The sequence below is a fragment of the Macaca thibetana genome, chromosome 17 (assembly GCF_024542745.1).
Source record: "Macaca thibetana thibetana isolate TM-01 chromosome 17, ASM2454274v1, whole genome shotgun sequence".
Lineage (NCBI taxonomy): Eukaryota > Metazoa > Chordata > Mammalia > Primates > Cercopithecidae > Macaca > Macaca thibetana.
Window position 1 is genome coordinate 79,084,534 of NC_065594.1, and position 22,668 is coordinate 79,107,201.

Sequence of the window (22,668 nt, forward strand, 5' to 3'; positions counted from 1 at the left end):
GCTGGTGCTGGCTTCTTGTCTATGAATTGGAGTGTTAGTGCACATTCTGGTGTATAACTGCCACCCTTTCTTTGCTAAACACTTGGTTAGCCCATTTAAAGCATAATAATCCATTTCTTGAACACTGACACCTTTTCTTCATAGTCATGTAATTAATACCATTGCTCAGATTGGCTTCACCAACTTCCCGTGCAGGTCTTTCAGTTATTTATCTGTATTACTCATTTGTCAGAAGATAGTATAGCTTCTGTATTATTTCAGTTGCTATAAGTCGTTCTCAACCCTGGACACACATTAGAATCACCTGGAAAAACTTGAGAGCTCTGTCTGCATATCTATACTTATGTGAAGGTATAATTTATACCTAGATTTACATAAACCCACTATCTCACCCCAGAACAACTGAGTCACAGAGTCTGGTGGTGGTACGTGGGCATTGCTGTACATTTAAAAACAACCCCCTGGGGATTCTAGTGTATGGCTGGCTTTGAGGACCACTGATGTAAGGGCCCCCGGGCCTTGGGTTGATACCTTCCTAATTTCTGGAGTTAATTTGGTTCGTTTGGCTAAGCCCACTCTGTGGACATCTGTGCTTTGAAGGTGGTGACCTGCTTGGATGGAAGAGGACCACCCTTCTGTCCAAGAATGGGAATAGCCACATCCACATTAACACTGTTAAAACACCTAAGAGGCTGTCGGTGTGTATTCATGAGAGATATGGGAGTTTCAGTTCTGCCTTGGGAAATCTAAACACACACATACACATAAGAACGTGATTCTGTAGGTCACAGGTGTACATGACATCCTTGGGGGGTGATAAAGGAAGTAGGGACCAGTATTGGGGGAATACCTCCGGAGAGTCTTAGGGATGTGAGCTTTCACTTTGGTCTGAAAGAAGGGATAAATGTTAATTAGCAATGAAGAGAAGGAAGGGCATTTTACTTCAGGAAGTAACATGAATTTCAGACCTTTAGGAGTGTGGTATAGGAAGCATACTTTGAGGCAAACCCAGGCTTTGAGGCAAACCCAGAGTTAGATTGGAGAAGTCCAGGAGGTCTCAGATAATGAAGGGCTTTATTTTGTAAGTTCTGAACCTCCAGATTTTGGCAATTAATGCAGAGGTACAGTCAGGTTTCTTTAGGTTGAGTTGCAGAAGCAGTGCTTTGCTGAGTGCAAGCTTGTAGCCAGTTACCAGTCTTTAGGGGACATTCACCTGTATAATAATATGCAGTGGTTTATTCTTATACCAGCTCTCATAGTTTAGTGTCCTTGAGCATCATTGCAACACATAAATTGTTTAAAACTGTAGCTAGCAGCTTTATTTTCATTAACTGAAGAAAAATGGGGTTCTGGAAATGCAGTTTGTTGTATCTTAGTAATTACAAAGTTTCAATTTCCTTAATCCCCAGATTTTCTTAGTAGCTCTCAGAGCTTATGCCTGAGTAGAGTATTTTCATTGTAATATTAAATGTGGTGATAGAGGACTTGGAGCTGCCTCTTACGGTTTTTGAATCTGGTGTTCTGCGGAGATGACAGTCATCATCATCTGCCATTGGTAAAGTACTTGACAGTTTCCTTTGTGCTCTCATGTGTACTGCCTCATTGATCATATTGATAGAGGTATATGCTGCCTAAAGTTTCAGTGTGACTCTGGTACTGAGCCCAGCTATGGCCTCAACACAGCCTTGTAGGCAGCCATCCCCAGGTCAGCGGGGCTGGCAGGTAAGATAAACTCTGGTGGCCAGTACAGTCACGACAAAGACTCTTCCTGGTGTCTTGCTTGGAGTAGAGACATATGTGAAATGTTTTGACAGTTGATATGGTCAGACTTCTCATTTGTATTCTTATTTCTGTTGGCAAGAGCACAGGTTGTATGACTTTAGACAGATAGTGTCTCTGTGCCTCTTTTTCCTTAAGACAGTTGGCTGGGTGTGGTGGTTCACACCTGTAATCTCAGCACCTTGGGAGGCCAAGGCTTGCGGATGGATTGCTTGAGCCCAGGAGTTCAAGACCAGCCTGGGCAACATGGCAAAGCACCATCTCTACAAAAAATACAAAAATTAGGCGGGTGTGGTGGTGCACACCTGTAGTCCCAGCTACTGAGGAGGCTAAGGTGCGAGTATTGAATGAGTCCAGAGGGTTGAGCCTGCAGTGAGATGTGATCACGTCAGTGCGCTACAGCCTGGGCAACAGAGTGAGACCCTGTCTCAAAAAAAAAAGAAAAGAGTTAATATTACCGATGTTCACAGCAGCATTATTCACAATAGCAAAAGAATAGAAACCCAAATGCCTATTAACAGATAAATGGATAAACAAAATGCAATGTATACATACCATAGAATATTATTCAACTATAAATGAGAATGAGATTGATACATGCTTTACCATGAACCTTGAAAATACTATGCAAAGTGAAATGAGCAAATGCAAAAAGACAAATATGTGATCTTATTTACATGAGGTATCTAGTATAAGCAAATTCATAGAGACATTAAGTAGAATAGTGTTTTCTGGGGCTTTGGGGAGAGGGAACAGGAAGTTGGCATGGCGTTTCTGTCTAGGATGATGAAGAGTTCTGGAAATAGATAGTGGTGATGATTGTACAGTATTGTGAATTTGCTTAATACCACCGAATTGTATACTCAGTAGTTAAAATTATAACTTTTGTATCTGTTTTACCACAATAAAAATACAAAGAAAAGTTGTCATTAATATTTGTTTTACCTATCTCATAAGGTCATCGTGAAGGGGAAATAAGATTAGGATGTTTTCAAATGTCATTGGGATTATCTTTAAAAATCTGAAAAATGTTTAAGCAGACTCAAAAATAGGCCTTTGAGTAGCTCTTCTTTTTTTTTTTTGTATGTCCCCTTATATGTTTTTATGCAACCAGAAGTTGGGAGAAACAATGATTTAAATAAACTAATATTTCAAACCTAGTCATATTTAGCAACAGTTGCCATAAGTTACTTTGCATAGTTGCTCTGAAGTAGGTTGATGATTAAAATTAAGCTCAGAAATGTGTATTTTTGAGTTTATACCTAAGTTGTTTTTCAGTTACACCTTTGTCTTATTCAATAGCATAAAAATGAACATTTGTTAGCCTTTCATTCTAGCTTACGTATGTAATTTTTAAAAATGTTACTAAACACAATCCTAAAATTTCTTATAGACAGTTGTCTGTTATCTTAATGAGAATATGTTTTCTTATAAGCACAAAAAAATTCAAGTACCTTTTGTGCCACTGTTGGAAGGAATTTTTACTGTGAGAGACTTGAGCTCAGAGAACATACATGTATAATTTTCCTTTTGTGTGTGTATTATGATTTTGTTTAGACTATTAAAAATAGACAGTGTAAACATAACAAATTTGCTAAGGAAGAGATCCGAACAAATTTTACTCTCGTTTGTTGTTCTTTTTTAAATCCCCATCTAGATTTGGAGGTTGATTTGTGGAAGAATAATTTGCCTTGATTTGAAAGATACTTTCTGCAGTAGTCTGCTTATTTATAATTTTAGGATATTTGAAAGAAGATATGGAAGCAGAAAATTTGCAGTAAGTTTTTATGTATTTTGTCTTTGCCACTTAGGCTGTAGAAAAAAATTTTGTTTAAATGGATTTTATTTTGTTAAACTTGGTGTTATTATTTACAGTTATTTTTTAAACTATAATATTCTGTATCTGATTTGAGGCATATGGACATTAACCAAAGAAAATTTTAGAATAGCATAATAATAATAGTGATAATGATAATATATAGTATTAGTTGTGAACAGCTAATACAAATTTTAATACTTTGACTTTAATAAAATTATAATTTATTTTGCTTAGTGGTTTGTGTTTTACTTGTTAAAAATATATCTTCAACATACTTAAAAATTATGGATGTTAATACATTTGAGCAATATGGGTTTACTCTGCCGATTTTCAAAAGTCTGTTTTAATAAAAACAATTATTTTTGAATATATATACACACATAAGTATGTGTGTATACACACACACACACACACACACACACACACACCCCCCAATACATACCTCTGAGCTGATTCTAGCTGAATAAATGTTATTTTATTTTTAGGAGACTCATCTCTATAATTTTTCTGCTGTTTTATCTTGTAGTCCTTTTTGCTGGGTTCCTGGGTTTTGTCAGCCTTATTTGACTTTCTCCTCGTTGAAGCTATGCAGTATTTCTTTGGCATCACTGCAGCTAGTAATTTGCCTTCTGGATTGTAAGTAGCACTTAAAGATTGACTTAATTTAGAACGACTTGAATGTGATTTAAAGTGTTATTATATGTGAAAGTCAGTAAAAGAATATTTTAAACTTTTAGATATAGTAAAATTGATTTTATATGTAAAAAGTCTAATCTATGCCTACGTTTTTATTATGTTCTTGAAATAGAATCAATTTTATATTCTGTCTTTAAAATTTATTTTACTTTTTTTTTTGAGACAGAGTCTTGCTCTGTCACCCAGGCTGGAGTGCATTGGTGTGATCTCGGCTCACTACAGCCTCCACCTCCCGGGTTCAAGTGATTCTCCTGCCTTAGCCTCCCAAGTAGCTGGGACTACAGGTGCGTGCCACCACGCCCAGCTAAGTTTTGTAGTTTTAAGTAGAGACAGGGTTTCATCATGTTGGCCAGGCTGGTCTCAAACTCCTGACCTCAGGTGATCTACCCTCCTTGGCCTCCCAGAGTGCTTGAGCCACCATGTGAGCCACCGCGCCCAGCCACATTCATTTTTTAGCTTTGAAATTTTGTGTTTTAGAGAATTTTAAATGAATTTCCTATTCTGATCCTGATAGAATTAGTTTTGTGTGTTTTTATAATGAAATTTGTCTTTGTAATTTTATGAACTTACAAAAATATAGTTTAATTAGATTAGGAAACAAAATTAATTTGTATGAAGTTAAGCTTCTGAAGAATAATTTTTAAAAGCTGATAATGTTTTATACATTTCCGTCAAACATAAAACAAAGCCAGTATATGGGTTATAACTTTGTAGACAACCTGCAGTGGCCAACTCACTCAGAATTTGTATGCTTTCATATTGCGTTGATCTTCTTTAAAAAAAAAAAAATCATGTATTAGTGTGTGAAATAACTAGAATCTAGGAGCAGAGTTGACAGAGCGAGACTCTATCTCAAACAAACAAACAAACAAAAAGGGCAGGTGCGGTAACAGCCCGTAATTGATGGTAGCAAAGCTTCAAATACGGGCTTGCACCTGTAATCCCAGCACTTTGGGAGGCTGAGGTGGGCGGATCATGAGGTCAGGAGTTCGAGACCAGCCTGGTCAATATGGTGAAACCCCGTCTCTACTAAAAATACAAAAATTAGTCAGGCATGGGGGCGGGCACCTGTAGTCCCAGCTGCTCAGGAGGCTGAGGAAGAATCGCTTGAACCTGGGAGGCAGTTTCAGTGAGCTGAGATCACACCACTGCACTTCAGCCTGGGCGAAAGAGTGAGACTCTGTCTCAAAAAACAAAAAACCCCCCAAAAACCATGTATTAGTGTGTGAAATAATTAGAATCTAGGAGCAGAGTTGTTAGCACATGTAAATGACCTCCAAGCATCTGAATGAAGTATCTGAGACACTATTTGGGAAATGAGATAGTATGAAATATAGATACCAGATATTTAAAATTCTGTGTGTACTATCTTCAGTCTTCTTTTAATTTTAAATATGTGTTTTGAGAACTATTAAGCTACTGTATGTATCTTGATTCAAATTCACTTTGGATCCCTATTTTAAAATTATGATTAGTGTTCTAATAGCTTTCATACCTGCATTGTTAATATTTACAGTGTAACTCCCTTTTGTGAATTATAATTGCTGTGAATATCCATGAATGTTGACCTTTAGCTGTTTTAATAATGTATGATTCTGAATAATGTTTGAATGGAGACATAAAGTTCTGTGTCATAATTAGCGTGAAGTTTGAATTCCACAGGTGGTCATTGTAATTAGACTGAGAAGTTAAAGTTGAATATTCTGTTATTGGGGAAAATAGTGTAGACATCAGGAATGATTCCACGTTGACTCAGGGAAGCAGCAGCATTGCTAAATCATAATTTTTCCCCAAAACATCTCCTATCAGGCCAGTTCTTTTTGGTTCCCTGTATAGCCTGCTGAGTGATGGGAGGTATGTGTGTCTGTGTTAGAATGAACTTTGGAGATGGATAGTAACTTAGCATTAATTCTTATTTACACTATCTCCCTGTCTTCTTTTTCCTGCTGCACGTAGAGTTGAATGACAGTAGAACTTTCATATTCATTTATTTAATTATGGAATCCTATTAACTTGTGCATAAAAAGAAGATTGATTCAATTTTGAAGTTGGCGGGAATATTTTTGCTTACTCTCAGAAGAGGGAAGGGATTTACCTACTTAAATCTCAGTTTGTAGCAAGAGTTACAAACTTGAATAAGTTGAAAAGTTATAGCATCCCCTTTGAAAGACACTATAAATGTTAATTCAGCCATCTCCTGAATAAGAATATATTTCTCTTCCTTTTCAAGTCACAAACATTATAGTATATAGTATGACTTTTTTAAATCTTGAGGCTTTCTCAAACATAGACTTTTTGGAACACAATTAGTTCAACAAGTAAACTTTGTATTCTGTAAATATATCTCTTAAAAAACATTTTTATTAGTATTACTTTTTGGTAGATAAAAGGTTTTGCTATGTTGTCTAGGCTGATCTTGAATTCCTGGGCTCAAGTGATCCTCCTTTCTTGGCCTCTCAAAGTGCTGGGATTGCAGGTGTGAGCCACTGTACCCAGCCACAAATATATCTTTTATTGATGATAGCAAAGCTTCAAAAACTAAAGAGAGGAAACTACTGGTTTTTTTTTTTTTCTTCAAATCAGTGTACTTCATGGACACAGGGAGGGGAACATCACACACTGGGGGCTGTCTGTGGGTGGGGGGCAAGGAGAGGGAGAGCATTAGGACAAATACCTAATGCATGCGAGGCTTCAAACTTGGATGACGGGTCAATAGGTGCAGCAAACCACCATGGCACATGTATACCTCTGTAACAAACCTGCACATTCTGCACATGTATCCTGGAACTTAAAGTAAAATAAAAATATGTGCTTTACAGCTTTCAGTGTTTTTCGCCTAACATCTAATATTTTTCTTTCCCATCAGTACCAAATTTGTTTGCACTCTTCTACAGTTCTTTACTTCCTATTTAATTCTCTCTTTTTTTTTCTTCACCTCACCACTACAGGAACTTCTCTTATAAAGGTCACCAGTGGCCACCTAATTTCTAAAGCCACTGGCCATCTTCTTTAACCTTTCAGTAGCACATTAAATGCTTTTAACCTCTCCCTATTTCATGAAACCACCTGCTCTCTTGAGTCCCACACACTACTCCCTGCTAGTTCTTTTTGACCTTAGTTACTGCGTGCAGCTCTTTTCTCAAACTTTTTGGGCTATCTTGTGCACTTTCTTGATTTCAACTACAGTGAACATGTATTGTTTGCTTCCAAGCTCTCTATTTCCAACCCACACTACTCTCTTATTCTGTTGCCCAGGCCTGGAGTACAGTGGTGAGATCATAGCTCACTGTAACCTCAAACTCCTGGGTTCAAGCAATCCTCCTAGCTCAGCCTTCTGAGTAGCTGTGACTATAGGTGTGCCACCATGCCCAGCTAATTTTTTTTTTTTTTTGAGACAGAGTTTCACTCTTGCCGCCCAGGCTGCAGTGCAATGGCGCGATCTCTGCTCACTGCAACCTCTGCCTCCCTGGTTCAAGCGATTCTCCTGCCTCAGCCTCCTGAGTGGCTGGGTTTGCCACCATGCCTGGCTAATTTTTTTGTATTTTTAATAGGACAGGGTTTCACCGTATTGGTCAGGCCGGTCATGAACTCCTGACATCAGGTGATCCACCCTGCCTTGGCCTCCCCAAGTGCTGGGATTATAGGCATGAGCCACCATGTCCGGCCATTTTTTTTTTTTTTTTTTGGTTTGTTTGTGTTTTTTTTTTTTTTTGTAGAGATGGGGTCTTGTTATTTTGCCCAGGCTGGTCTCAAACTTCTGGCCTCCAGTGATCCTCCCACCTTGGCCTTCCAAAGTGCTGGGATTATAGGCATGACCACCATGTCTGGTCTAGAGTTTTATTTCCTAATGATTTATAGACTTAAAGAAAACTCATGTTCAGAAGCTCTCTTCTCTTCTGGCCTCCTCTCTATCCTCTTCCCCTCTTTCTTCTTATTTTAGTTAGTAGCATAGAGTCCTGCAAGCTGGAAATCTTTCATTTTGCTTGTCAGTGGGGTAGGTCACTGAGTCTTAGTTTTTATTTTTTGAAATTTGAACTTTCAGATTCAAGGGGTACACATGAAGGTTTGTTATATGAGTATATTGCATGATGCTGAGGTTTGGGGTACATATGGTCCCATCACCCAGGTAGTGAGCGTAGTTTCCAGTAGTTAGTTTTTCAACCCTTGCTCCCTTCCCTTCTTCCCCCTCTAATAGTCCTCTGTGTCTATTGCTGTCATCTTGATGTCCATGTGTACCCAGTGTTTAGCTCCCACTTTTAAGTGAGTTCATGTGGTATTTGGTTTTCTGTTCCTGCATTAATTTATTTAGGATAATGGCCTCCAACTGCATCCATGTTGCTGCAAAGGACATGATTTCATTCTTTTTTATGGCTGCATCATATTCCATGGTGCGTATGTACCATATTTTCTTTATCCAGTCCATTGCTGATGGGCACTTAGGTTGATTCCATGTCTTTGCTATTGTGAATAGTTCTGCGATGAACATGTGAGTGCATGTGTCTTTTTGGTAGAATGATTTATTTTCTTTTGGCTATGTACTCAGTAGTTGGATCATTGGGTTGAATGGTAGTCCTGTTTTAAGTTCTTTGAGAAATCTCCAAACTGCTTTCCATAGTGGCTGAACTAATTGACATTCCCACCAACAGTGTATAAGAGTTCCCTTTTCTCACTTGTATATACAACAGTGTATAAGTTTCCCTTTTCTTCCCAGATCTCCCCAGCATCTGTTTTTGGCTTTTTAGTAGCCATTCTGACTGGTGTGAGATGGTATCTCATTGTGGTTTTGATTTGCATTTGTCTGATGATTACCGTTGAGCATTTTTTCTTGTGTGTTGGCCGCTTGTGTGTCTTGACAAGTATCTGTTTGTGTCCTTTGCCCACTTTTTAATGGGGTTGTTTTGTGCTTGTTGAATCAAGTTCCTTAAAGATTCTGGATATTAGACCTTTGTCAGATGCAGTTTGTGAGCATTTTCTCCCTTTTATAGGTTGTTTGTTTACTCCGTTGATAGTTATTTTGCTGTGCAGAAGCTCTTTAGTTTAAATGGGTCCCGTTTGTCAATTTTTGTTTTCATTGCAATTGCTTTTGAGGACTTAGTCACAAATTCTTTCCCAAGGCCGATGTCCAGAGTGGTGTTTCCTAGGTTTTCTTCTAGGATTCTTATAGTTTGAGGTCTTACATTTGTATCTTTAATCCATCTTGAGTTAATTTTTGTATGTGGTGCAAGGTAGGGGTATAGTTTCATTCTTCTGCATATGACTAGCCAGCTATCCTAGCACCATTAATTGAATAGGGAATCCTTTCACCACTGTTTATTTTTGTGAACTTTGTTGAAGGTCAGATGGCTGTAGGTGTGAGGCTTTATTTCTGGGTTCTCTATTCTGTTCCACTGGTCTATATGTCTGTTTTTGTACCAGTACCATGCTGTTTTGCTTACTGTAGCCTTATAGTCTGAAGTCGGGTAATGTGATGCCTCTGGCTTTGTTTTTTTCTTTTCTTTTCTGTTTTGCTTAGGATTGCCTTGGCTATTTGGGCTCTTTTTTTGGTTCTATATGAATTTTAGAATAATTTTTTCTAATTCTGTGAAAAATGACATTGTAGTTTGCTAGGAATAGCCTTGAATCTGTAGATTGCTTTGGACAGTATGGCCATTTTAATGATACCAGTTGTTTCAGTCCATGAGAATAGAATGCTTTTTCCATTTGTTTGTGTCATCTTTGATTTTTTTTCTTTTTTCTTTTTTTTTTTTTTTGAGACGGAGTCTCACTCTGTCACGCAGGCTGGAGTGCAGTGGTGCGATCTTGGCTCACTGCGGCCTCCGCGTCCCAGGTTCAAGCGATTTTCCTGCCCCAGCCTCCTGAGTAGTTGGGACTCCAGGCACGTGCAACTATGCCTGGCGATTTTTTATTTTTATTTATTTTTATTTTTTTATTTTTTAGTAGAGACGGGTTTTCACTGTGCTAGCCAGAATGGTCTCGATCTCCTAACCTCATGATCAGCCTAGCCTGCCTTGGCCTCCCAAAGTACTGGGATTATGGGCGTGAGCCACCACACCTGGCCATCTTTGATTTTTTTCAGCAATGTTTTGTAGTTCTTGTAGAGATCTTTTACCTTCATGCTTAGATGTATTCCTAGGTATCTTTTTTTGTGTGTGTGGCTGTTGTAAATGGGGTTTTGTTCTTGGTTTGACTCTCAGCTTGAACTAAGTTATTAGTGTATAGAAATACTACTACTGATCTTTCTTCATTGATTTGGTATCCTGAAACTCTAGAGAAGTTGTTTCTCGATTCCTGGAGCCTTTTGGCAGAGTCTTTAGGGTTTTCTAGGTAGAGAATCATATCATCAGTAAAGGGAGATGGTTTGGGCTTTCCTATTTGGATGCCTTTTCTTTCTTTCTCTTGCCTAGTTGCTCTGGCTAGGACTTCTGGCACTGAGTCTTAGTAATTCATCCTGAATAACTCATTCATTCATCCCTCTTCTCTACTTCTACTGTCATTGTTATCCCAGTCTCAACTCTTCAATCTTTTCTTGTCTACTTTTTTACAGTAATTCTCTAACTAGTTTCCCTGTGAATTTCAAAGCATTCCATACAATGCTGTCAGAAGTTATCTTTCTAAAATGCAGGCTTAACCACACTAGTTCTTTTAAAAACCCTCAAATTCTCATATCCATCAGAATCAAAGTCAGATTCCTCCAAGATGCTATCCAGGCAGTCTGGAGTAGTGGAAATAGCACAGTCTTTGCCATCAGACAGACCAGATTTGAGATTCCAGCTCTGCCACTTACTAGTTATGTGAAATCTTGAGCAAGTTACTTATCTCAAGCTCCATTTCCTGAGCTCAGTTTATAGATGACCCTCACATGTCAACGGTGGGTATTCTGTGCTTCAAAGAGTAGCCCCGAGAATTAAAGAAGCTCTCTTACATCAAGCTTCTAGAAACAAGCGTATACCCCTTCCATGTATTGTTTTTCTTAAGAGACAAGGTCCATGTTATCCAGGCTGGCCTTGAACTCCTAGGCTCAAGCCCAGTCCTCCCACCTGAGCCTCCTGAGTAGCTGGGATTATAGGCATGTGCTACCATGCCCAGCTCTTCTTTCCTTTCAGAGCCCTCCTCATCTGACCACCAGCTAGTCTCAAACCACTTTCCAACTGGTCATCCAGCTTTCTTTGCTTGCTACGCATTTGCATTCTCATGCCTACTTGGTTGGCTTTCTGCTTCCTTTTGCCCTTTGGCAGGATTGCCCTTATATGTGTATTACAGCACATGTATTATCTCTATTAGTATTTATTATATTACCTTGTCATTGTCTGTGCCTCCTGGGCTACCCACTGACTCTTTAAGGGAGAACCAAGTTTCACTTTATGTGCTCATTGCTCTACATTCAGTAATGGTGAAGGGCAAGCAAGCCTTGATTACAGTGTAGCCCCAGTAAGACTGTAAGGGAAGGCCTTTGAACCACAGACTTGTTCATTTCTTTTTCCAGTGCTTTGCATAGAAATTGTAGCTGACATATGATGGATGCTCATGACTATGATTTAAACTCAGAAAATGTTAGATTTTGAAAGTAGAGATAACTCCATTATTAAAAGCCATATGTATTAGGCATTTCTAGTAACTCATTCCTGCCACACATCTGGCCTTATATACCTATTATTTTTTGTTAGTATTTATATGTGGATGTTACATTGTTTTCCAGAATACAGTGAAATTTTGAATTTTTACATATGTTAAAATATATTTGATTATAATGCTAAGTAAATTATTTTAAAAATAACTTTTAAGTGATCTACAATTAAATTATAATTTAGATTATTTACAATTTTATTGTGAGAATCACAGCATACATTTTCACTTTGTTGATTTTGTATCAGTAGAATCTTTTGTTGTGCTTTTTGCTTTGAGGCTAAACTCTTCTTATCAGGACAAGCTCTGGCAGATAACTTTTCCATCTAATACATTTAAGAGTAGATTCATCTGTATGGTTGAGAGTAGGCTCTGACTATGTATATGTGTACAATAAACTTACATGTCAAATACAAGAGTTGTTTTTCTTGTTTTAGAAATAATTATATGTTAAATATATGTAAGATATATAAATAATATATAAAGATATAATATCTATAAAGATACTTATTTTATGTATATAAAGTATATAAAGATACGTATGTTAATCATTTGACTATTGAAACTAAAAACTTTGTATTTTTCTCTTTTTTGAGAAACTGCATCTCAGTACCACCTTATGTAGCTCTGAGAATGTTTAAGCATGTTTGCTTTTTATTATTGAAAAATTGGTGTTCGACATGAAAGAACTGACCTTGGTTTCTAGGTGTGGTTTGTTAGCTGAGCAAGTCACATAACCTCTTCAGACCTCAGTTTTTTATATTTGGAACAGAAGAATTGTACCAAGAAGATTGTCTAAGGGACCATCTAGTGCAAAAATGCCATTTTATGATTAGACTTTTTGTGTTTGTTTATTTATTTATTTTTAAATAATATGAATTTACCTGTGTTATTTCCAGAAATCAATTTCGTTTTTTTTTTTGAGACAGAGTCTCACTCTGTTGCCTAGGCTGGAGTGCAATAGTGCAATCTTGGCTCACAGCAGCCTCTGCCTCCTGGGTTCAAGCTATTCTACTGCCTCAGCCTCCCAAGTAGCTGGGATTACAGGAATCTGCCATCATGTCTGGCTAATTTTTGTATTTTTAGTAGAGACAGGGTTTCACCATGTTGGCCAGGCCGGTCTCGAACTCCTGACCTCAAGTGATCCGTCCACCTCAGCCTCCCAAAGTGCTGGGATTACAGGCGTGAGCCACCATGCCCAGCCAGAAATAAATTTCTAACCAATGCGTATATTTGGTTCTAAGCCCCAGTAGGATATGATCATGTTAAGAATGATAAAGGTAATTTAGCAGAGAGGAAGTTATAGTTGAATCATTTATTTTACTTCCATAAGTATTAAGAATAATAGGGGCTTTACCGATTATACTTCAGTTTTTTTCGGTTAGATGGATAAGTTACTTGGTTTGTTACTTTATTAGGAGAAATTAAATGGCAAGGCTAAGAATCCAAGGTTCCCATAGTACTATTTATACTGTGACATATGGCCTGGGAAAAAAATCAATTAACCTCTTTTGTAAAAATGGGATCTTTAACCACATAAGAAGAACAAACTGTGGCCGGGCGCGGTGGCTCAAGCCTGTAATCCCAGCACTTTGGGAGGCCGAGGCGGGTGGATCACGAGGTCAGGAGATCGAGACTATCCTGGCTAACATGGTGAAACCCCGTCTCTACTAAAAATACAAAAAACTAGCCGGGCGTGGTGGCGGGCGCCTGTAGTCTCAGCTACTTGGGAGGCTGAGGCGGGAGAATGGCGTGAACCCGGGAGGCGGAGCTTGCAGTGAGCCGAGATCATGCCACTGCACTCCAGCCTGGGAGACACAGCGCGACTCCGTCTCAAAAAAAAAAAAAGAAGAACAAACTGTTTGTATTGGAGAATGGCATTTCACCATATAGTAGATAGATGATAGAAATGAACTTGGATTGTTGGATAGAAATAGCATCTCAGGTTAGATTTTCATCATTAGTCCTAAATCGGGTTTGGTGCATAGTAGGCTCTCAGTGTTTGAATCATTATCCTCTGTTTTCAAAAGGATGAATTCAGAGTAGGGGAGGGCTGATGGGGATGACCTTTACAGGCCCCTTGGGTTCTTGTTCCTGTTAATTTTGCCTTGTAGTAAGTAACAGTAATGAGTTCAACATAATTTCTTATAGGAATTCTGGAAGTCAGTGTTTGGGACATGAAGTACTGGATTTATAATTCCATTCCTAGTGCAAATTAGACCTAAGGGAGCTGCATCTAAATAGAAAATAATTTAATCAAATTATTTTGTATGGTAGTTTGATTTCTCCTCTACTGAGTTGATTAACATACATGTGTCACTTGCACATAGAAATGCAAAAAGTTAATTATCTGTGTAAATAAGGCTTGACTGTGAAAGACAAATCAGATGCTTTTCTCTGAATAATTCACAAAAATGTTTTATATAAGTTTTTAAAATGAAGATAATGAATTTATTTTTTTCAAGAGAAAAGGGACTTGATAATATTTTACAGAATATCCATTGACACCAGAGTAGTTAGTGAAGTGAATTTTGATGGGATTGAGATAAAGAACCTTTCTATTATTCATAACATTTCACTGTTTATATTGCTTAGTGACCGTAAACTACCAGATCGGAAACTTTTTCTGCGCATGCTTCGAAGGTAATTACGGTATAGCATGACACTAATGACTCGAGCCTGAAATTGTTTTGAAACGATGTAGTAGAGAATCACATCCAGACATGTGCTGAGGTTCATGAGGAAGGTGGTAAAGGCTCCCCAGGGACTATAACTGTTCTCCCCCGTTCCCAGCATCAGGAAAGCAAAACAGATGTGGAAGGGCATAAAGCAGATGAGCACCTGCACCAGCAGTGTGATGATGATCCTTATGGACTTCTCCTTGACTTTGGGTTTCAGCTTAGACGTCCTGCCATGAAGGAGATTATGAATAATGACCAAGTAGCACCCAATCATGATGAACAAAGGAATCAAGAAAAAAAATGTCAGTCGTGTGAAGTTTAGCACATTCACAGCTTTTAGATAGACGATGTCAGAAATCTTGAGGCAGGTGGCGGGGGTGGAGTCTTTATCCGGGTCTTTATGGAGCAGTAGCAGAGGGATGGTTGTGGTCAGGGTCATTATCCAGACTCCCACACACGCCAGCACGGCTTTGCACGTGTTTTTAAGTTCCTTGGCATACTTCGGCTGCACAATGGCCATGTATCTGTCGGCACTAATAAAGGCAAGAAGCCATAGAGCAATGCTTGGGTAAAACACTGTAAGAGCTCCAAGAATCTGGCAGAAGTACTCTCCAAATGGCCATTCATCTTTTGCATAATAAAACATTCGAAAGGGTAGAGTCATTATAAATATCAAATCCACTAATGCCACATTCATCATGTAGATGGTTACAGTGGTTCTCTTTTTGGTGGTACAACTGAAAACCCATAATGCAGTGATGTTAACAAATAATCCAATTATGAAGATACAGCTATAGAAGACAAGGGCTGCGATTTTGTATTCATCTGGATGTGAGTTGTTAAAAGGGACAGGTTGATCTTGATTGTTCAGGGTGATCATTTTACAGCTTGTTGGTGGGCATGATACTTAGAAACTGTAAAAATAGTTAAGAAAAATAAGAATAGTTAAGAAAAATAAGAATAAAATCCTCGGTTAAAAAACAAATGCTTAACATTCTCCCACTCAGCTTGATTGCCAGTGAATTTTGAGTTTGAGAGCATTTTACGTTAAACTCACTCTATGTGTCTTAGTATTTATTAAGGAATCCATTCCCTAGAGATTATTACTAATTTGTATTAATCTATTAAAATGATCCTGGTGTCATAATTCACTGGGCAAGTTCATTCATCTCTCTCCCTGCTCACTTCCCTTCTTCCTACAAGAATAACTATTTCTTTACAATTTTTTCCTATAGTGTGAAATTAGGTAGCAGTTGTTCCTGTCATAAGTGTCCTTTAATTTGGACTAATTGGGAAAAGGTGATTCTGAATTTTGACTCTTAATACAATTGTTTGCCACTTTTTATCATCTTCATTCTGTTAAAATATTTTGCAACCAGATGAGTAATGTCCAAATAATGTATTTTTGTTCATTAAACACAATTTTAATATACAAAATATGTAAATAGAAACGTGGAAAATTAATCAAGGAACCATTCGGCTGGTTAACTACTGAGCATTCACAGTAGTTCTCATTTGAGAGAGAATGGGAACTTTTCCTTTGTTACAGCTGCAGCCCTACTGTCTGTTGAGCATATAATAGGTACTCAATAAATACATATTTACTGAATTGATGAATAAATAAAGGAAGGAACTTTTGATGAGATGACTCACAGCAACTCTACTTTGCTAAAAAAAACTCTAGTTTGTAAATCTCTAGTTTGAAAATGAAGACTTGTGTAGCTGGCTATTAAACTTTTTGTTTTTTTAAAGTGGAAACACTTCATAGTATTTATTACCTTATGTTCGCTTTAAATTATCATAGGTCTAGAAACAGCAGTGTTTTGTGCCATGGTCAGCAGATCAAGAACTAGACTGTTAGAGCAATAGATGAGCTATTTTCTAATGCACAATTGGGAGTACGTATTGCCAAGTCTTCCAAGTTTTGTGATTTCAGCTGCTCTACTTCAGTGGTTCACAGAAAGCAGCACCTTGAAAACAAGCTAGTGCTATTAGTAACTTTCATATCCTCATTCCATCTAGATTCAGAAGCTTCAATATTATTTAAATTTAAAAAATTTTCAAAGTAAATCCAAATAAGGAGTATCTAAGACCAAGTAGATATTAATAAGAAGTCATTCAGTAACTTGATGTGTATGTAGAAACTAACAAATTTCCATCACCAAAAAAAAACTCTGCCCATTTTAAATGGAAAGGAGATTATTTGGGGTTGCAAATATCATTGACTCCTCAGTGTGAAACTTCACTCCCCCATGATGCAACACCAACAACAGACTTTAAAAATAGACTTTGCTGCAATGAGATGGAACCTGTGGCATCCCCTTGAAATATAGAGGTGGATGAAAAGTTTCCTTCAAAAATGTCACTTTGCAGAGTGGGCTGTCTTGAAATCAGCCCAGAATTTCTCTTTAAGGAAAACTGTGGGGGAGATTTGCTGTCTGTGGTGAGTGGCATCATGGGCTATTGATCATTAAAAATTAACTTGAGCAATTGCTGTGGATAAACACAAGAAACGTGCCTGCCTGCCTGCCTGCCTGCCTGCCTGCCTGCCTGCCTGCCTGCCTGCCTGCTTTCCTGCCTTCCTGCCTTCCTGCCTTCCTGCCTTCCTGCCTTCCTGCCTTCCTGCCTTCCTGCCTCCCTGCCTCCCTGCCTCCCTGCCTCCCTGCCTCCCTGCCTTCCTTCCCTTCCCTTCCTTGCTTCCTTCCCTCCCTTCCCTTCCCTTTCCCCTTCCCCTTCCCCTTCCCCTCCCCCTTCTCCTTCTCCTTCCCCTTCCCTTTCTTCCCTTCTTCTTCTTTCCTTCTCAAATATTTAGGTTAAATATGATTTTGGAGTATAATTCTATATATTTAAAAACATATTAAATTTTCCAAATATTGGTGTGACTAGAATATTAATTTCTATCAAATGAGGAAAGTGTTACAGAGGAAAATTATATCTCTAGTGTCATTCAAAGGAGAGTAATCATGAAGGCTTAAATCTTATGTTTAACTGGAATGAATTCTTAAATAGTAGCAATTATAATATAAATGAAATTTTGTATTTGTTTTTCTTTTTTAGTATTGCATCAGGACTCCCTTCACCTATCCTCATCATTTAATTTTGTGACATAAGTCCTGTACTTACAAACCATCTTGAGTCTTTTTTCCCACGTTATGCTCAAGCAGTTTTTATGTGGCTTGTCACCAATACTTGTATTCATTTGCTCAAGTTTGAAAAAAAATGAGTGATGCATATGTTTTAAAGGCATTATAGTATTGATTGTGCTCTGCAAACACAGAAATTTTTGGATAAATACTGAAAAGTGATTGACTTTAAAGTCAGCTTTTTAAAAGCTGTAGATACCATGACTATTTGTAGCTTTTCTTTTCTTAACCATTATTTCATGAAACAACGTAATTGAAACCATGTGATTAACATTTCTAAATATACATATGATTTACCATAAACATTTTCTTTCCTTAAGTTGAAAAAAAATTACATTTACTATCAATGTAAAGCAATATTGAAAATCAATGTAAAATCGTATTGTGGAAAGATGATTATATAGCCTATTTCAAGGTCTTTCACCGACATAGTTTGTTATGTTTATTTTTTAATTATTATTATTATTTTTTATAGAGACGGGGTCTCACTATGTTGCTCCTGGGCACAACTGGTCCTCCTGCCTTGGCCTCCCAAAGTGCTAGAGTTACAGGTGTGGGCCATCACGCCCAGCCTGTATTATTAAAATGAAATGATTTTTGAAATATAGTACATAAAGCATTACTTTTGACAATAATCATGAAGTTAATTAAATGCTGCTTACCTCCTGTCCATCAAAAGTCTGTATGAGAGATGAACATTTTTCAGCACTTCCACTTCTGTTGAAGGGATATCTTTGAGTTGCTTCTGTTAAAATAGCTCTTTCTGGAAACAGTGTGTTTAAGAAATGTTTTATTTTGTTTTAGACTCTTGTTGCTTTAAAAAGTAGTTTCCAGTGTAATGCTTGGCATGGGAGTTGGTGCTGGGCTGCCTGTAATTGCTGCTTTGTCTCTTTCAGGAAGTGCTCTCTGAAATAGGCTTTTTCACCTTATGACTTTACCCTGGATGTGGTTTTTCTCTCTCACAAATGATTTGTTTATGAAGTCACACTTAGCATAAATTCCCCTTGAAATGATGGCATATATTTAAGAGAATTATATACAAAGGACAAAGTTTCTTCAGTTTGTGTACTTTGATGCGTAAAGTCTGCATCATCTATGGAAAGAGAAGGAGATTTGATATTGAGTAAAAGGGGGTTTAAAGTCTAGCTTCTTTGCTTTTCTAAGCTGTGTGACTTTGTCTAGTTACCTGCCCACTCTGACTAACCCATTGTTCCTACTTCATTTCTGTACAGTTGAAATAGAGATAATACCATCCAGCAGGATTGTGAGGGCCCTAAACCAGAAAGGTCCCAAGTGCTTAACATAGTACCTGGCACTTAGTAGGTAATCCTAAATGCAGTCTCACTTTTTACTACCAAGTTCTTAAAAATCATAGAATATCCACATTTCCACTTTTTACTATTTAAACAATTCTAAATGTTTAAAAGTAGGATCCTTGATTATTTGCTTCTGCTTTGCCACATACATTTATCCACTTTAGTTTGCTGTATTTTGTAAGTCTGCTTTTCTAGTGCATGGAAGTCTAGAAATAATTTCTTTTGCATAAAAATTTCTGCAAATCTTAACAGAAAGGACTCTGAAGTCTTTAGTGGACCGATTTACATATTAGGAGTGTTTTCACCTAAGAAGGGAAATGAAACCAGCAGAAAGGGAAGTGAGCAACGAATCACTGCCTGCCTTGTTAGGTTAATTTTTTTTTACTTTCTCATTTCTTAAAAAAATTTATCCTCTCATTTGCTTATCCTAAAATTTTAATTATCTTTATATTTGGTTTGCATGATTTGTCAACTTTTAAAAGGTTCATGAACTTAAATATATTTGTTTTTTGAATTTTAGACAGTTTGGGGTCCATCCTTTTTTTTTTTTCCCTCAGACAAAACCATAGTAAGTCTGTAGCTTAGAAAAGTTACTTAAATCCTTGTCTCTGGTGATAAAATACTTTTGATATTTTATCAAATAGCAATGCCAGAATGATGGGTTTTAGCAGTATTGGAGACAACCATAGCAACTATTTCTTGTGTGGATGAAGAAATTGAAGACCAGTTCCTTGCTTAAGAACTCAGGGTAAAGCCAGGCCCAGTTTCTCCCACTGTAATAACTTCTTCCAAGGTGATTATATTGATCTGTCCACTAGATATGACTTCTTATGGCTGAATTACGTTCATCAGTTTTTTATATGTGATGTTATATTTCATACATCACACAGGAGTTTGATATTTCAGCTGGACAGAAATCTGCCTGCCTGCAGACCTAATCTGTCCTTTGCCTTATTCACATAGCTTACTACTTTTCTAAAATTAAGTATTGATTAGCTTCCCCATTGCTGCTAAAACCAACAGATACATTGATGGCATGTGTCTAGAAGAGTCCTCTCATCAAGACTTGAGTTCTTCATAGTACACAGGGGCATTCTTGTTTCTGAATTACCAGGCCCTTAGAGGAGGCATCCGGGAGACCTGAGGGCTCTCCATAGGCCTGGCTTCAGGTTGGGGTGAACTCTCACTTTTTCCTCATCTCACTCTCCATTCCAGCCCTCTGGACTGGCTACATTTGCTCTTTCTGCCTCTCACATGCTGTTCCACCCACTGTGGCATTCCTTACCACTGTCTCCCACCTGATGGCGTGGCCTGCTTCTCTTTATTCTTGTAACTACCTTCTCCAGGAAGCTTTCTCTGCCATCCGAAGCTGGGCTGGTCATTCATCCCTACAGGTTTCCTTAGCACTTGGTACCTATCCCTGTAGTGGCACATGTTTGCATTGTTACTGCATATTTACTTGCTTTTTCTCCTCCACTAAATTGCATTCCTTGAGAGTTGGCATGTGTTGCATATGTGTGTAGAGAAGAGGCATTTCATATTGGTTGAATTTCTGACTGAACAAGTAGGTGAAGAAATGGAGAGGTTGGGGGAGGAATGGATAAATGTCTGGGTCTCGAGTCAGCAGGCAGGGACACTTTGACTAGCTTATGAGATGGGGAGACTTAGGCAAGGGCCTGAGGCCTGTAGTCTTCCCCAGCAACCCATGAGCCCTGTAGCATTGACCCCGATTTTCTGTGCTCCTGGATCTTCGAAATGGTTTTGTGTTGGCAGGGAGTTATCATGAAAAGAAACTGCCCAAATCATTTGACAGTAAGTAAACAATGAGTCAAGCATTCAACTTGTATGGTATAGACACAAGTTTCTTTAACACTTGAACGTAATGATTTTTTCTTTTTTCTTTCCAAACAGAGGAACTTATTCAGGCACCATTCATGTGGCTTTTTTTCACTTACTTTGGAATATGAGTGAAAGAGAAATTTTTCACTTGCAAAAGAAGGATTTTACTTATTCCCAGAGACTGCAAGATTCCCTTTGCTTTATCAAATAATGCGTTTTAGCTGCAGTTTTGGGTTTTGGTTTCAATATTAAAAGCCATAAGGGAATTTTGATTTTAGCACTAGAAACCAGTTTTTGAGTGAATATAATTCAGTTAAGCCAGTTTTTAATGAGAAAGCATGTAGTTAATAGATCTGTATAGCAAATTCCCACTATAAAACATGCTTCTATATTAGACATTTGTCTATGCCACAGGTAAAATAATATTTCCTGTTCTGTTAGCATAGCAAGTGTGAGGGCAGCTTATCCTTGTTGCCTCCCATCAGTGCAGGGACCAGGGGTCCACTGTTGTTACTGTTCATGTATCCCAGCATGGGGACAGTCAGCACACAGCCAGTCCCCAGGGAGAAGAGGGTGTGAGGCAGACAAAGAGTGCTCTGAACTAGAGGAGAGGCTTATCCTTTGGCCTTGACATCCTCCAATCTTTGTCCCCTCCTTTCTGTTTCTCAAACTTGTATCTCAACTGACTGCTCTTTGGGTGCAGGTGTAGGGGAGATATGTTGAATAGTAAGAGTTTCTGGGTAAAGAAGATTGAGAAACTATTTGTCTAAATGTGTGGTTTTTCTTAAGTCCCAACAATTTACAGCTATAATCTTCTAACCCAGTTAGTATACCTCCTCTCTGTTTGGTTTCCTAAATTGTATTGTAAATTTAATATTCCCAAATTTCTTGTCTTTAGCAATTTTTGTGTGTAGTTTTAAAGATTTGTAGACATTTAGACGTTCAGACACTTACCTCACAGCAAACAAGTTGAACCCAGATCTAACCATATATAAGTGACGGCAGTGAAATCAGTCCTGGAGCCACTGAAGTCCTATGGGACCCCAGGCCAAGAGTTTGCAATGTGACATTGTACTGTCGGAACAGAGATCCAGAGTTGCCAAGGCAGCAGATTGAGTAGAACTCCGTGGTTATTGTGAGGCACACAACCTTCCACTGCACATTCTGATCTCATAGTTACCAGAGGTGCAAATGGAAATGGGTATACAGTAGTCCCCTCATGCACAGTTTTGCTGTCTGAGGCTTCAGTTACCTTCAGTCAATTGTGGTCTGAAAATATTAAATGGAAAATTCTAGAAATAAACAATTCGTAAGTTTTCAATCGCATGCCGTTCTAAGCAGCATGATGAAATCTCTCATTGTCCTGCTCCTTCCTCCCCAGGACATGAGTCCTCCCTTTGCCCAGTGTCTCCACACTGTAGACATTCCCACCCATTAGTCACTTTCATAGCCACCTTGGTGATCAGGCTCACTGTCACGGTTTCACAGTGCTTGTATTCCAGTAACCCTTATTTTACTTAATAATAGTACCAAAACACAAGGGTACTAAGCCTAATGCGTAAGTTAAACTTTATCATAGGTACGTATGTACAGGAAAAAAATAGTAAGTATAGGGTTTGGTACTATCTGCAGTTTTAGGCATCCACTGGAGGTCTCGGAATGTATCCCCTGAGAATAAGGGGGAACCACTGTATATTTAACACCTAGTAATATGAGGAAGTGCATTTCAGGAGAAAGAGGAGGGCCGGGCGCGGTGGCTCATGCCTGTAATC

General features: G+C 38.1%; 2 protein-coding genes across 4 annotated transcripts in view; one reads left to right on the forward strand and one right to left on the reverse strand.

The window, feature by feature from the left end:
- UBAC2 (UBA domain containing 2) overlaps positions 1-22,668 on the forward strand; it is an 885,094-nt gene that overhangs the window by 736,767 nt on the left and 125,659 nt on the right. For both annotated transcript variants that reach the window (XM_050765994.1, XM_050765993.1), the window contains 2 exons: positions 3,437-3,556; positions 4,125-4,234. In XM_050765994.1, coding sequence (XP_050621951.1) covers positions 3,437-3,556; positions 4,125-4,234 — 230 coding nt within the window. The remainder of the gene's footprint in view (positions 1-3,436; positions 3,557-4,124; positions 4,235-22,668) is intronic.
- GPR18 (G protein-coupled receptor 18) lies at positions 14,342-21,968 on the reverse strand. 2 transcript variants are annotated; one of them, XM_050766001.1, is made up of 3 exons: positions 21,851-21,968; positions 18,404-18,834; positions 14,342-15,512 (listed from the first exon to the last, which is right to left on the reverse strand). In XM_050766001.1, the coding sequence occupies exon 3, from the start codon at positions 15,476-15,478 to the stop codon at positions 14,483-14,485; it is 996 nt and encodes a 331-aa protein (XP_050621958.1). In that variant the 5' UTR covers positions 15,479-15,512; positions 18,404-18,834; positions 21,851-21,968; the 3' UTR covers positions 14,342-14,482. The 2 variants fall into 2 exon arrangements, with proteins under 2 accessions (XP_050621958.1, XP_050621959.1); XM_050766002.1 differs by lacking the exons at positions 18,404-18,834; positions 21,851-21,968 and adding an exon at positions 16,377-16,890.

Bases quoted from the DNA above. Each gene is read 5' to 3' on its own strand.
- GPR18 (XM_050766001.1), bottom strand. From the start codon at position 15,478: ATGATCACCCTGAACAATCAAGATCAACCTGTCCCTTTTAACAACTCA.